General features: G+C 46.2%; 1 protein-coding gene across 7 annotated transcripts in view; it reads right to left on the reverse strand.

The window, feature by feature from the left end:
• dclk2a (doublecortin-like kinase 2a) overlaps positions 1–15,520 on the reverse strand; it is a 40,038-nt gene that overhangs the window by 5,369 nt on the left and 19,149 nt on the right. For 6 of the 7 annotated variants that reach the window (XR_003411998.2, XR_003411997.2, XM_027029262.2 and 3 more), the window contains exons 4-14: positions 13,830–13,940; positions 13,021–13,077; positions 11,103–11,200; positions 4,254–4,301; positions 3,507–3,588; positions 3,234–3,339; positions 3,069–3,126; positions 2,086–2,205; positions 1,643–1,789; positions 1,203–1,336; positions 962–1,039 (exon numbers count right to left, since the gene is read on the reverse strand). Coding sequence is in view for 5 of the 7 variants with exons in the window: in XM_027029262.2 (XP_026885063.1) it covers positions 962–1,039; positions 1,203–1,336; positions 1,643–1,789; positions 2,086–2,205; positions 3,069–3,126; positions 3,234–3,339; positions 3,507–3,588; positions 4,254–4,301; positions 11,103–11,200; positions 13,021–13,077; positions 13,830–13,940 (1,039 nt within the window). In the remaining 2 variants the exon portion in view is untranslated. The remainder of the gene's footprint in view (positions 1–961; positions 1,040–1,202; positions 1,337–1,642; positions 1,790–2,085; positions 2,206–3,068; positions 3,127–3,233; positions 3,340–3,506; positions 3,589–4,253; positions 4,302–11,102; positions 11,201–13,020; positions 13,078–13,829; positions 13,941–15,520) is intronic. The other variant, XM_027029261.2, reaches the window with a different exon arrangement.

Here is a 15,520-nt window from a genome sequence, read left to right on the forward strand (position 1 = left end):
GTCTGTGTGTGTCTGTGTGTGTAGGCATGTGTGTGTGTGTCAGTGCAGGCGTGTGTGTGTGTGTGTGTCAGTGCAGGCGTGTGTGTGTGTGTGTGTGTGTGTGTGTGTCAGTGCAGGCGTGTGTGTGTGTGTGTGTGTGTGTGTCAGTGGAGGCGTGTGTGTGTGTGTGTCAGTGCAGGCGTGTGTGTGTATGTGTGTGTGTGTGTCAGTGCAGGCGTGTGTGTGTGTGTCAGTGCAGGCGTGTGTGTGTCTGTGTGTGTCTGTGTGTGTAGGCATGTGTGTGTGTGTCAGTGCAGGCGTGTGTGTGTGTGTGTCAGTGCAGGCGTGTGTGTGTGTGTGTGTGTGTGTGTGTCAGTGCAGGCGTGTGTGTGTGTGTGTGTGTGTGTGTGTGTCAGTGGAGGCGTGTGTGTGTGTGTGTCAGTGCAGGGGAGTGTGTGTGTGTGTGTGTGTGTGTGTCAGTGCAGGGGAGTGTGTGTGTGTGTCAGCGCAGGGGTGTGTGTATGTGTGTGTGTGTGTCAGCGCAGAGGTGTGTGTGTGTGTGTGTGTGTGTCAGCGCAGGGGTGTGTGTATGTGTGTGTGTGTGTCAGCGCAGAGGTGTGTGTGTGTGTGTGTGTGTCAGCGCAGGGGTGTGTGTGTGTGTGTGTGTGTGTTTGTGTGTGTGTGTGTGTGTCAGTGCAGGGGTGTGTGTGGGTGTGTGTGTCAGAATGAGTGTGTGTGTGTGTGTGTGTGTGTGTGTATGTGTGTGTGTATGTGTGTGTGTCAGCGCAGGGGTGTGTGTGTGTGTGTGCTAGAGCAGGTATGTGTGTGTGTGTGTGTGTGTGTGTCAGAATGAGTGTGTGTGTGTGTGTGTGTGTGTGTGTGTGTGTGTGTGTGTGTGTGTGTGCTAGAGCAGGTATGTGTGTGTGTGTGTGTGTGTGTGTGTGTGTGTGTGTGTCAGAATGAGTGTGTGTGTGGACAGTACCTGCGGAAAGGTGGGAAGCCACACAGCAGGATGTAGGTGATCACACCCGCCGCCCAGATATCCACCTTCAGGCCATAACTAGGACACCAAGAGGACACAGCCGACTCATCAGCAGTCAGTAGTCTTTGCAGATACGCACAAACCAATGTATGGCTATTTGGCTGGAATGTACAATATTCCACTTTCTAACTGAGAAAGTGCACGTCCTTGGGAACAGTAATAGGAGGAGAGATTGCACTACCCCAACTCTGCTATGATCTCCGGAGCGACGTAAGTAGGAGTTCCACACACAGTGTGCAGTGGCCCGTCCACCACAGTAGCCAAGCCGAAGTCACCCAGTTTCAGAGCTTTAGTTCCATCAGGGGACTCGCATACCTGTGGTCAAACACAAACCCATGCTCAGACCAAACCTAGTCCAGGGAAACAGTGAGTCCTATTAACCGTAAGAATCCTGCTGTCGTATGGGTGAGGTCTCTACAGGATTTGTTGGGTTTGTTGTAAAGTTTTAGATCTAGCTGTATGCAGCAGCAGTCTGTCCGCAGAGGAAATGCACTGAAAACACTTAAAAAAATTTTTTTTTTTTACAACAATCACATCAAAAGCAATGGAAGCAAACACATCTACACATTTTTCTCCATGAAGACCTTTTAAGAGTCTGTGTGTGTGCGTGTATGTGTGTACCAGTAGATTTTCAGGTTTGATATCCCTGTGTACTATGCTCATCCCATGCAGGTATTTCAGTGCGGCTGCCAGGTTGTGCACCATAGAACTGGCATCTTTCTCTGTGTACTTCATAGAGGAAGTGATGGCATCAAACAGGTCTCCGCCCTGCAGACAGGAGGACATGACCACACACTACTGACATGTGACTCATTCACACCACATATTACTGACACAGCTGTGTGATTTTTTCAGAGTAGAAGTCTATCTTTTAATGATAAAACCTAATATGTTCATTCAAAGAAATAGCTTTTTTTTTTTTTTAGTACATCTAAAAGATGATTGGATCCATAAGGCAGTACTAAGTACAAGAACATTTAGCCTAAATGCAGCAGATTATGGAAGCTCTGAGCTGAGAGTTCACAGCGTGTCTATCAGAAATGTAGAGGTGCTGTGCCATGTACCTTGACCAACTCCATGACCAGATAGAGCTCAGAGGAGGTGTCTGCTTCTTCTACCAGCATAATAATGTTGGGGTGTTTGACCCGCCTCAGCACTGCCACCTCATTCTCAATCAGGTGCTCCTGAGTGGATATGGCTCATGTCACTCAAATGCTTTAACCATTCTTAAACCATTCAAAATGCATTAAAACATCCACAATTGTTTTTTTTTCAGGAAATGAATGAAACAGGAAAGACATTTCCTCAGTCAAGGCTCCAGTACTTGTTTAGAGAATTTCAAGACTGTAAACAAAGAATTCAATACTGTATCATCAGAGAAAATTTAATATCAGGAACATCATAGTTTGAATAAATTGTGATTGACGGCACCTGAGTCATAAAGCCATTCTTATCTGGTAGCTGTCCTTTATATAAAAATCAATACTGTATCATCATTTAATATCAAGAACGCTGTATTCAGAATCCATTCTTATCTGCGGGTCAGAATATCTATCAATATACGTAAATGCATGTCTGATCAGGAGTTGTGCAATATTTTAATTACTGCATATAACTTGAATGCATCAGTTCCACACTGGGTAAAGAATATAATTATTCAAAAAATATTGATACAGCCTTGACTGTATCGATTAATTTATTGCCAAGAGTGTATTCACAATTTATTGATGTAATGGTATTTTGTACACAGCCCTGTAGTGAAGATAGACTTCAAATGATTCCGCTGACGAAACTTTGACCTGGTCAGGGCGTTCTCTCCCACACCTGGGCCGCAGACTAGATCCAGGACCTGCTGGTGCTTTGAGACTGAGTAACAAAGCCATAAATAGCCCTAATCAGGAGATATTTGCTATGCTGTTTGTAACTAACTAATATTTTAATTCACCCTGTACTGGATAAAACTGGACGTTGTCCGAGCAAGGCTGATGGTAGGTCATTATAAAGGGGAAATGTCCTCCCACCAGGAATCTTGAAGTATCCAACTCACTTTGCCACGGCATTTATTCTTGTCAATGATCTTTAAGGCAAACTCCTTCCCAGTTGACCTGGAGATCGACAATTATGCACATAGAATTTACATAAATAAATGAAAATATAATACATATAATAATATTCATATTGCCTTTTGTAACTAACTAGTGTTTTAATTTACCGTTCAGTACATTCCTTCACCACTGCAAAGTTCCCATCACCGATCACTTTTCCCACTTTGTATTTTTCCAAAATACTGGAAGACATCAGGTTTCTATTGCTATCAACTACACAAGAAAGACCAGAAATGGCACCCATTAGATTACATGCCCATATAATGCATTAGAGTTTGTACTCAAACTCTAGGGCCAATATGCCTTAAAACCTATACTTAAAATGGCTATAGTGAGACAAAACCTGAGACAGACAAAGGGAGGAGGTGGAGGATACCGACCTTCAGGGCTGGTCATACAGGTGTGTTGCTGAGGCTGCTCAGAAGAGCCGTTCACATTTGAAGCAGAAGAATTATGTGGGATCTGTAACGGAAGATCCAGGAGATATCAGACCTCCAACCACAACCCTGCTAACAAGGGATGGGTCAGGCCTGGATGATGAGCAAAGCTGAGCTAACTTTACTACCACAAAACCAGGGGCTTCTGATAGCGCTCATGTGACAAAACGTTCAAAACTGAGGAACTAGAAAAGTCTAGTCATTTACGTTACAAAGGGATTATCTCCAATTAGCTGCAACATGTTCTTAGAAATGCACTCATATGATTTACCAAGCAATGCTGATATTTTAATTTCTCTGTGTTTAACACATTATGGTATGACAGATTTATTAACTGTTAGGAATAATAAACCATAAATAAATATCTTTAAAAATAAAGATTGAGTGTTTTGGTATTTTTAGCATCATGGTGGCATTATCATGCATTCTCACTTATTCTGACTGAATGAAAACGAAGCAGAGACTGGGAAGCCTGAAACTAAAATCAGCCAATGGAGAAAAGCAGAAGCATGTAAACAGATTCAGATTCAGATTCAAATTTGACATGTTATTGCAAGTGGGTGTATGGTCTCTGCTATGCTGATCCAGTCCCATGATCAGGAGATGACAGCACCATGGGTGGCTAGCGGCTTGGAAACGAGGCCAACTGAGCATGTGTGAGCATGCTAAGAAAAACACTGATCATAGTACCTGCGCACAGAGCTGGAAGGGGCCACATGTCCGCTTGTTGCAGCTAAACTAAAAGCAGGTGGGGAGATGTTTATGGAACCGTGTGCACAGAGTATTCAGCCTAAAACAGCCTTCACAGCTCAAACAAGGTGAAAAACACCTGCCTGCTAGCAAATCTTTACTTTACAAGAGCTTTAATGGTGCAAAACAACAAATCTTTTACTGAAGGCCTATTCAAATTACTAAAGTTCATAGCTTGGAAAGGTAAAGGATCTTTTTTATACAACCCCTTTCAGGGTCATAAAATTCAACCATTTTATATGTAGTTATGGAACCTCTCATTGCCCTTAAAAGATACCAATTCTGGGAGTTTCCTCCATAGCTTATAACCAGATGGCATCCTCATTGTTAGAGGGAATGTCTCCTTATACCACGCCAGTATCAACAAACTCAGGAGAGGCTTACACACTGAACATACCTACACTGAGGAGGCTTAGACTGTGGCGTTTTAAACAAATGGGGGACACATCGAGAAGGACTGCACTGAGAAGGTTATACCAAGAAGGTCTGCACCAAGTAGGTTTACACTGAGGAACATCCTTCTGTACAGACTCCAGCTGACAGCAGAGGAAGCTGAAAACCACAGTCACAGGAAGAGCAGAAGTCCGGGCCTGAAGCAGGACGCTGAGGACAGATAGGCTGGAAAGTTTCAGGCCTGCCTTCCTACTTCACTTGGGATTGGGACCAAGCATGACCTTAAAAATTGACCCGGCTCACAGAACCCCTGGTCCACTCAGGAATGAGCAGAGCCAGTCTAAAAGGCACAAGCTTCGTCTTAACTGGCTGTAGGAATGTCCCCAGACAATCTAGCAGTCTTAGCAGTTTACGCATTGGCAGAGAATATTAATGACGGTTACTGTTTTATATATTACAGTTATTGTTTTGAGGTTAATGACAGACTATTTTTGGGGGGACAGAGTGGGGTGTTTATTTCTGTAACGTTCTGTAACTATTATTGCAACTTCATCACATGTCTTCCTGTAATTTAGTCTCCTAATCTCTGGTAATCAGGGTGGCAATACAGGGCTTTTATGTGATTTTTTCCGGCGTCGGACATGTTCAACAGGGAGTTAGACATGTATGATCATGGATCGACCTCACTGTTTCACGTTCAGGTCGTTAAGACAAAAAATACCAATCAATATCCATATGCCAATTGCTGCACTTTATAACTGATCTGAGTGATGTCTTACATTCCTTTAAGAAACTAATTTGAATCACAGGGTTTTATTTTAGTTTTTTTCTTTTTTTTATAATAACAGTAGCGGAGGGGACCATTTCTTACATAAAAATTAAAAGTTCCTTTCACTAATTCATGTAAAGACGTCTTTGGGCACCATGTAATCTTTTCTTGTTCTAATATGGTGAATAGATAGTGATAAGATGTGTTTACCTCCCCACATTTGATCCTTTTTCCCCCAAATGTACCGGCAGATTCTCCTGCATCCGCCTGCTTTCACATTATTAGGTCGAGTCTTCAACTGTGTAATAAGCCCAAATGTCAACCAGTTGCCTCCAAAATCCAGGAAGTCACAGAAAACTACAAAACTAAAAAACGTAACAGTCTACCTTACAAAGACCCAGGAGAAGAGCAAACCTTACTGAGCAGTGCCCAGTGTGTGCATCTCCATACTGTTTAGTGGAAACATTTTATGGGTATTAATAAGACCTCTGAAAATAGTCTCTACTACAGGAGTCATCACACAGAAGGCTCACAATCACATTCTGTATGTCAGCACAAAAAATGCCATAGAGACAAAAGTAGAACTCGAAGAGAAATGTCAGTATTGGAAGGCCCGCTTCCATTATGACACTCTAAACCTTTAATCCAGGAGTCCAGGAACTCAGGTCCTGACCTGAGTACTGCCTGCTCAGTGCTGGATCAGCTACTAAAAAGCTGAATCCTGTGGTTTGTTTTTTTTGCCAAACACAGACTCTTTGGATCTGGAATCAAACCAGGATGATGTCCTTCTCATTTGGCTCAAGGGTGAAAAAGGGGTTCATCAGTATAGAAAATAAATATATGAATAAAATTACTAGGGATTTTTACCAACATCTGTATTCCTTTGCACACCATGTGACAGACGAGAGGAGTGGACACTACCGGCTTCCTGGCCTCTCTTCGGAGCGTAACACAGAGCGAACGGGAGGCAGACACATATGAGATTTATTAAGAGTAATCCAACATCAGGGTCATAATCACAGCCAACATCCACCCAAGGCAGAAACAGAAACGTCTTTTTGGTTTCTGATAAGACTGATGGATTCAGGAGGTTTCTGTGATGCGCAGGACATCTCTGATGTTTGTGTTGTGTCTGTGATGCGCGTGACGTCTCTGTGATGCGCGCGATGTCTCTGTGATGCGCGCGACATCTCTGTGATGCGCGCGACGTCTCTGACGTGTGTGTGTTGTTATTGTGATGCGCGTGACGTCTCTGTGATGCGCGTGACGTCTCTGTGATGCGCATGACGTCTCTGACGTGTGTGTGTTGTTTCTGTGATGCGCGTGACGTCTCTGTGATGTGCGTGACGTCTCTGACGTGTGTGTGTGTTGTTTCTGTGATGCGCGTGACGTCTCTGTGATGTGCGTGACGTCTCTGACGTGTGTGTGTTGTTATTGTGATGCGCGTGACGTCTCTGTGATGCGCGTGACGTCTCTGTGATGCGCATGACGTCTCTGACGTGTGTGTGTTGTTTCTGTGATGCGCGTGACGTCTCTGTGATGTGCGTGACGTCTCTGACGTGTGTGTGTGTTGTTTCTGTGATGCGCGTGACGTCTCTGTGATGTGCGTGACGTCTCTGACGTGTGTGTGTGTTGTTTCTGTGATGCGCGCGACGTCTCTGTGATGCGCGTGACGTCTCTGTGATGCGCGCGACGTCTCTGTGATGCGCGCGACGTCTCTGTGATGTGCGTGACGTCTCTGACGTGTGTGTTGTCTCTGTGATGCGCGCGACGTCTCTGTGATGCGCGTGACGTCTCTGTGATGTGCGTGACGTCTCTGACGTGTGTGTGTGTTGTTTCTGTGATGCGCGTGACGTCTCTGTGATGTGCGTGACGTCTCTGACGTGTGTGTGTTGTTTCTGTGATGCGCGCGACGTCTCTGTGATGCGCGCGACGTCTCTGTGATGCGCGTGACGTCTCTGTGATGCGCGCGACGTCTCTGTGATGCGCGCGACGTCTCTGTGATGCGCGCGACGTCTCTGTGATGCGCGCGATGTCTCTGTGATGCGCGTGACGTCTCTGACGTGTGTGTTGTCTCTGTGATGCGCGCGACGTCTCTGTGATGCGCGCGACGTCTCTGTGATGCGCGTGACGTCTCTGTGATGCGCGTGACGTCTCTGACGTGTGTGTTGTTTCTGTGATGCGCGTGACGTCTCTGTGATGTGCGTGACGTCTCTGACGTGTGTGTGTGTTGTTTCTGTGATGCGCGTGACGTCTCTGACGTGTGTGTGTGTTGTTTCTGTGATGCGCGTGACGTCTCTGTGATGCGCGTGACGTCTCTGACGTGTGTGTGTTGTTTCTGTGATGCGCGTGACGTCTCTGTGATGCGCGTGACGTCTCTGTGATGCGCGTGACGTCTCTGACGTGTGTGTGTGTGTTGTTTCTGTGATGCGCGCGACGTCTCTGTGATGCGCGCGACGTCTCTGTGATGCGCGTGACGTCTCTGTGATGCGCGTGACGTCTCTGACGTGTGTGTGTGTTGTTTCTGTGATGCGCGTGACGTCTCTGTGATGCGCGTGACGTCTCTGACGTGTGTGTGTGTTGTTTCTGTGATGCGCGTGACGTCTCTGTGATGTGCGTGACGTCTCTGACGTGTGTGTGTGTTGTTTCTGTGATGCGCGCGACGTCTCTGTGATGCGCGCGACGTCTCTGTGATGCGCGTGACGTCTCTGTGATGCGCGTGACGTCTCTGTGATGCGCGTGACGTCTCTGACGTGTGTGTGTGTTGTTTCTGTGATGCGCGTGACGTCTCTGTGATGCGCGTGACGTCTCTGTGATGCGCGTGACGTCTCTGACGTGTGTGTGTGGTTTCTGTGATGCGCGTGACGTCTCTGTGATGCGCGTGACGTCTCTGTGATGCGCGCGACGTCTCTGTGATGCGCACGACGTCTCTGTGATGCGCGTGACGTCTCTGTGATGCGCGTGACGTCTCTGACGTGTGTGTGTGTTGTTTCTGTGATGCGCGCGACGTCTCTGTGATGCGCGTGACGTCTCTGTGATGCGCGTGACGTCTCTGACGTGTGTGTGTTGTTTCTGTGATGCGCGTGACGTCTCTGTGATGTGCGTGACGTCTCTGACGTGTGTGTGTGTTTCTGTGATGCGCGTGACGTCTCTGTGATGCGCGTGACGTCTCTGTGATGCGCGTGACGTCTCTGTGATGCGCGTGACGTCTCTGACGTGTGTGTGTGTTGTTTCTGTGATGCGCGCGACGTCTCTGTGATGCGCGCGACGTCTCTGTGATGCGCGCGACGTCTCTGTGATGCGCGCGACGTCTCTGTGATGCGCGTGACGTCTCTGACGTGTGTGTGTGTTGTTTCTGTGATGCGCATGACGTCTCTGTGATGCGCGTGACGTCTCTGACGTGTGTGTGTGTTGTTTCTGTGATGCGCGTGACGTCTCTGTGATGCGCGTGACGTCTCTGTGATGCGCGTGACGTCTCTGACGTGTGTGTGTGTTGTTTCTGTGATGCGCGTGACGTCTCTGTGATGCGCGTGACGTCTCTGTGATGCGCGCGACGTCTCTGTGATGCGCGTGACGTCTCTGTGATGCGCGTGACGTCTCTGACGTGTGTGTGTTGTTTCTGTGATGCGCGTGACGTCTCTGTGATGTGCGTGACGTCTCTGACGTGTGTGTGTGTTGTTTCTGTGATGCGCGTGACGTCTCTGTGATGCGCGTGACGTCTCTGTGATGCGCGTGACGTCTCTGTGATGCGCGTGACGTCTCTGACGTGTGTGTGTGTTGTTTCTGTGATGCGCGTGACGTCTCTGTGATGCGCGTGACGTCTCTGACGTGTGTGTGTTGTTTCTGTGATGCGCGTGACGTCTCTGTGATGTGCGTGACGTCTCTGACGTGTGTGTGTGTTGTTTCTGTGATGCGCGTGACGTCTCTGTGATGCGCGTGACGTCTCTGTGATGCGCGTGACGTCTCTGACGTGTGTGTGTGTTGTTTCTGTGATGCGCGTGACGTCTCTGTGATGCGCGCGACGTCTCTGTGATGCGCGTGACGTCTCTGACGTGTGTGTGTGTTGTTTCTGTGATGCGCGTGACGTCTCTGTGATGCGCGTGACGTCTCTGACGTGTGTGTGTGTTGTTTCTGTGATGCGCGTGACGTCTCTGTGATGCGCGTGACGTCTCTGACGTGTGTGTGTGTTGTTTCTGTGATGCGCGTGACGTCTCTGTGATGCGCGTGACGTCTCTGTGATGCGCGTGACGTCTCTGACGTGTGTGTGTTGTTTCTGTGATGCGCGTGACGTCTCTGTGATGTGCGTGACGTCTCTGACGTGTGTGTGTGTTGTTTCTGTGATGCGCGTGACGTCTCTGTGATGCGCGTCTCTTTTGGTTAACCCTTCCCCATTTTCCTCATCCACTAAGCCCTTTTCTATTATTGGTTAAACTGCTTTAATAAGAGGTCACTTCATTTCCGCTGTCATATGGCATTTCCTCGTCCTTCTTTTCCAGTAGTACTACGCTACACCATAAACCTGACAACTTCTCACTCCCAGCTCTGGCATGCTGAGGAGAGACTCCTCCATCCGTTATTCAGTGGTACTGGGAAACATTTCAGATAAGATTCTCAGTGATCATGGGTAATGACATTTCATTTATGCCAATTTGAAACCTTCCATGGCGCATAATTCTCCCAAGTTCAGGGACCTCGGAGTTGTCATGGTATGTAACTTACAGAAGAGGATCTGAGGATGGGATGTCCTTATGTGGACACTCTGAAGAACGCGAATGTCTTCTTTTTATTGGTTTATTTATCTAATCTCTATCTTTCCTCTTCTTTCTCAAGGACTTTCAGTTGTCATTTTCTAAAAATCTAATTTTTTTTCATCCCCCCCCCAAAAAGTAAACACCAGTCGAAAACAATACTGACTGCATCACAGGGGCTGAAAACCACAAACTGTCTAAAGGAGGACGCTGAGAAAGTTCTCTCAGTTCACTCTCAGAAGACTCTCACTCAAGAGACTCACACTCAACAGACTCACACTCAACAGACTCTCACTCAACAGACTCTCACTCAACAGACTCTCACTCAACAGACTCACACTGTGCTCCTTTTTCAGCTAAGTCACGTAAACATATTACAATAAGCAGCAGCGCCCTGGACTGTCCTCATCATCACGGACAAACAAGACGTTCAGCTCCATCCTGCCCTACATCACCAGCAGAACACAAAGTCGCACGATGATGCTTCCCACCATCACTGCATCAGGGTTTCAGCATCTTTATTCATACCGATCTGGTATCAGTCCTTGCCATTTAAGTTCAGTTCTAGGCCAGCATGATCTAAAAAGCAGAAACAGTCCTGGGTCTCTGGAATGCAAAGTGACTTCTTTCTTGTCTGGGGAGCTGACCTACAGTGTCCTCGGAGCCAAATTGCGACTGTCCTGTGAAAGGGAATTTCTCTAAGGGCTGAGACAAACACTCTGCTTAAACCCCACAAGACACCTGTCCTCCCTCTTCTTCCTCGCTTTGTTTGTCAGACAATGAACCAGCTCAAAAAAAGCAACCTAATTCTGCAGGAAGAAACGTGCGGCACGGCCCAGCACCAAACACACAGCTGTTGCCATGCCAATGGGCTCTTACCTTGAAGTTGCGTGTGCTGCGAGGACTGGTGGGGGACGAGCTCGAGGACTTGGTGGACCTGGGAGTGGATATCTGACTAGTACTGGGAATTCCATTTACTGGAGAGGGAGAGAGAGAGATAGAGCAGGAGAGAGGCACTTAACAGACAGACGGGATGGTGGGAGGAAAATGCGACAAAGTTGAGTTATATGTGCACTATACTGTTTTATAAGGATATTCACTATGTCTTTTGCTAAAGGTCTCTTCAGTAACTAACAGTATTAACTGTTATTAACCCACGTCAGAAGAACCTGGGACCGGCCGTGAAGTACTGCTCTAAAGACCCAGGTCAGAAGAATCTGGCACCAGCCGTGAGGTTCTGCTCTATAGACCCAGGTCAGAAGAATCTGGCACCAGCCGTGAGGTTCTGCTCTATAGACCCAGGTCAGAAGAATCTGGCACCAGCCGTGAGGTTCTGCTCTATAGACCCAGGTCAGAAGAATCTGGCACCAGCCGTGAGGTTCTGCTCTATAGACCCAGGTCAGAAGAATCTGGCACCAGCCGTGAGGTTCTGCTCTATAGACCCAGGTCAGAAGAATCTGGCACCAGCCGTGAGGTTCTGCTCTATAGACCCAGGTCAGAAGAATCTGGCACCAGCCGTGAGGTTCTGCTCTATAGATCCAGGTCAGAAGCTCGTGGAAGGCTTACACTCCACAGGTAGTTCATGCTCTAAAGGGTTAGGGCAAAACTCTGGGGCAGAAGAAACAAGCATCTCCATCTCTCCATCCTGCAGGACGAGAGGTCAGCTCACACACCTCAGGCACAGGCGGGTGCTTCTGTCACACATGGGTCTGCCTTTGAGACCTGCTGCTCTGGTCACGCCATGAGAGTAGCGGTCAACTCTGTGCATGGCACCAGGTGCGGAGGACAGCTGTTAAGAGTGTGTGTCCAGCTGGTGTGACTTACTGGGTTTGGGCAGGTGCCAGGAAGGTTCTGTTTTAAACAGCTCTGCTCTGGTTGGCAGAGACAGCGCCACGAACTGCAGTGCGCCATCTTTATTAAACGCCAAATTTAGAGGTCAGAGATCAGGAGCAGCTGTCTTCCGCAATACTGGCCCAAAAAACATGATGAGTTCACAGAGAAATTTCAGGAAGCTTCCGGATTGTTCCATGTGCCTCTCATTCTCCTAAAGCAGCAGAAGTTATAGCTGTCTTAATCCCTTATTTCTTTATTTTTATTATTATTCTCTCTCTCTACTTATTCTGCTTCTTATTGTCTATATTGTTACTATGGTGATGACCTTTGTCACCCAGAGGAGGATACCCCCTCCTCTTTGAGTCTTGGTTCCTCTCAAGGTTTCTTCCTCGTGCTCTAGAGAGTTTTTCCTCACCACTGTTGCCCTTGTCTTAATCACTGGGGGCTTGGACTTGGACAGTTGTAAAGATGCTTTGTGACAGCAGCTGTTGTATATAAATATATATAAATAAATTTGACTTTGACTTTGTCTTGGTAGCCTTAGATTATGCCTGGCCTCTGAAATGCTCTCAAACCCAGAGGAATAGGAATCACCTTTATTGTGGGTTAGGATTAAACCCACAGGACTAGGATAGACCTTTATTCAGGATTAAACCCACAGGACTAGGATTGACCTTTATTGTGGGTTAGGATTAAACCCACAGGACTAGGATTGACCTTTATTGTGGGTTAGGATTAAACCCACAGGACTAGGATTGACCTTTATTGTGGGTTAGGATTAAACCCACAGGACTAGGACTGACCTTTATTCAGGATTAAACTCACAGGACTAGGACTGACCTTTATTCAGGATTAAACTCACAGGACTAGGATTGACCTTTATTCAGGATTAAACTCACAGGACTAGGATTGACCTTTATTCAGGATTAAACTCACAGGACTAGGATTGACCTTTAAAACCTACCTGGGGATTTAACTGGAGACTGACTGCTGGTGGAGGCGTGTCCAGTAGATCTCCTCACTGGCCAGAGAGGAGAGAGAGGACAGAGATGTGTGTGAGACAAGCGAGAGAGAGAGAGAGAGAGAGAGAAAGAAAGGAAAACTTCTAAATTCGTCATGTTCAACCCACACACACGCACACCCACACCCACACACGCACACGCACACACAAAAGATCTCCACAAAAGATCAAAGACCTGGGCTTATCTTCGGAAATCACCACATCATCTCATTTTACAAACCACTCAAATGTCACACAAGAGACCCTGACATACTTACTGAACTTGAATAAAGTGTGTGTGTGTGTGTGTGTGTGTGTGTGTGTGTGGAAGGCTGTGTGGAGGTGGGTGAACACAGGGAGATAATTTAACAGTGTATAATTCACAGTATGACTCACACAAACATCCTGCACAACCTGACTGCTGCCATTTTCATATACTTTGATACATTTAGTGGCAATTTTAACAGAACTCGGTGTACCAAATTCTGACAGAACTCTTCATTCTCTGAACTCTTATTTTTTTTAATCATTACTTACACATTATTATTATCATCAGTTATTGATCACGGGCACACAGTTCTATTCACTGTAGCTCATGTTTCTATTCCTGTGTTGGTGGTAAAAAACAAATGTTTTACACCCTTGATGCAAAACGCTGCACAAAATGCTCTGTCCAAATGGTCAACTTTCAAAGCACACTCATGCAGTATTTGGTAAGATTAAGAGTAAGGTGTGTGTGTGTGTGTGTGTGTGTGTGTGTAGACTCTCCTCACCTGAAGCGGGGGATTTGGTGCGGCGTGCAACACCTGGACTCTTACAGCCAGTAGCTCTGACTGGGGTGGTGGAGCGAGGCACATACGCAGCAGACTTAAACACGCGGCACTCTGGAACACACGCACACACACAGACAATTTGTTTCTGGATTTCATACATATTAGAACATCATAATGAATGAAAGCCAGATGGCTCCCTGTACAGCAGTAATGGAGACAGAACAGAATGTGTGTGTGTGTGTGTGTGTGTGTGTGTGTATGTGTAAGAAACAGGTAAGGTAAGGAGGAAGGAGCTGTCTGAGAGGAAACACTGGTTGGATCCTGTTCTGCAGGAATGACATTACCCTGGCTCTGCAGGACCCAGATCCAGAGCTACAGGCCTTTGCACTGGGAGGGAATGTCGAGCTCCATAGTAACCCTATAAATACCATCACTGTCATAGTAACCCTATAAACACCATCACTGTCATAGTTAACCCCATATACACTATCACAGTTAACCCCATATACACTATCACAGTTAACCCCATATACACCATCACTGTCATAATTAAACCTATAAACACCATCACTGTCATAGTTAACCCCATATACACCATCACTGTCATAGTTAACCCCATGTACACCATCACTGTCATAATTAAACCTATAAACACCATCACTGTCATAGTTAACCCCATGTACACTATCACTGTCATAATTAAACCTATAAACACCATCACTGTCATAGTTAACCCCATAAACACCATCACGGTCATAGTTAACCCCATAAACACCATCACTGTCATAGTTAACCCTATAAACACCATCACTGTTATAGTTAACCCTATAAACACCATCACTGTCATAGTAACCCTATAAACACCATCACTGTTATAGTTAACCCCATATACACTATCACAGTTAACCCCATAAACACCATCACTGTCATAGTTAACCCCATAAACACCATCACTGTCATAGTTAACCCCATATACACCATCACTGTCATAATTAAACCTATAAACACCATCACTGTCATAGTAACCCTATAAACACCATCACTGTTATAGTTAACCCCATATACACTATCACAGTTAACCCCATATACACCATCACTGTCATAGTTAACCCCATGTACACTATCACTGTCATAATTAAACCTATAAACACCATCAGTCATAGTTAACCCCATAAACACCATCACTGTCATAGTTAACCCCATAAACACCATCACTGTCATAGTTAACCCCATATACACCATCACTGTCACAGTTAACCCCATATACACCATCACTGTCACAGTTAACCCTATAAACACCATCACTCTCATAGTAACCCCATAAACACCATCACAGTTATAGTTAAAAAGAAAGTATATAAAAGTGTATTTTACTACCGCTAACCCCTGACTCCACCTATGCATCAGTGTTTCCCTGCAGACATCATTATATAGCAGTTATGAAGAAATCACCCAGCCATGATGGCATCACTGCATTTTGCGTGAGTTCATTATTTTGAAAGAATTGAGACTGAATCAGTTTAATACATTGATTTAAACTACACACAGTCCTAATAATGAAACGAGCAGCGAGCGTCTGAGACAAGGGCGAAAGTGGAAAGTGTCAGAGGAAACGTAGCAAGTCCGTGTATTTTTGGAAAAGCCCTATTTTATCAAAGTAGAGCAGAAACACACAAGTAGGGCGAAGATTC

The sequence above is a fragment of the Electrophorus electricus genome, chromosome 11, assembly GCF_013358815.1.
Source record: "Electrophorus electricus isolate fEleEle1 chromosome 11, fEleEle1.pri, whole genome shotgun sequence".
In the NCBI taxonomy this organism is placed as follows: domain Eukaryota; kingdom Metazoa; phylum Chordata; class Actinopteri; order Gymnotiformes; family Gymnotidae; genus Electrophorus; species Electrophorus electricus.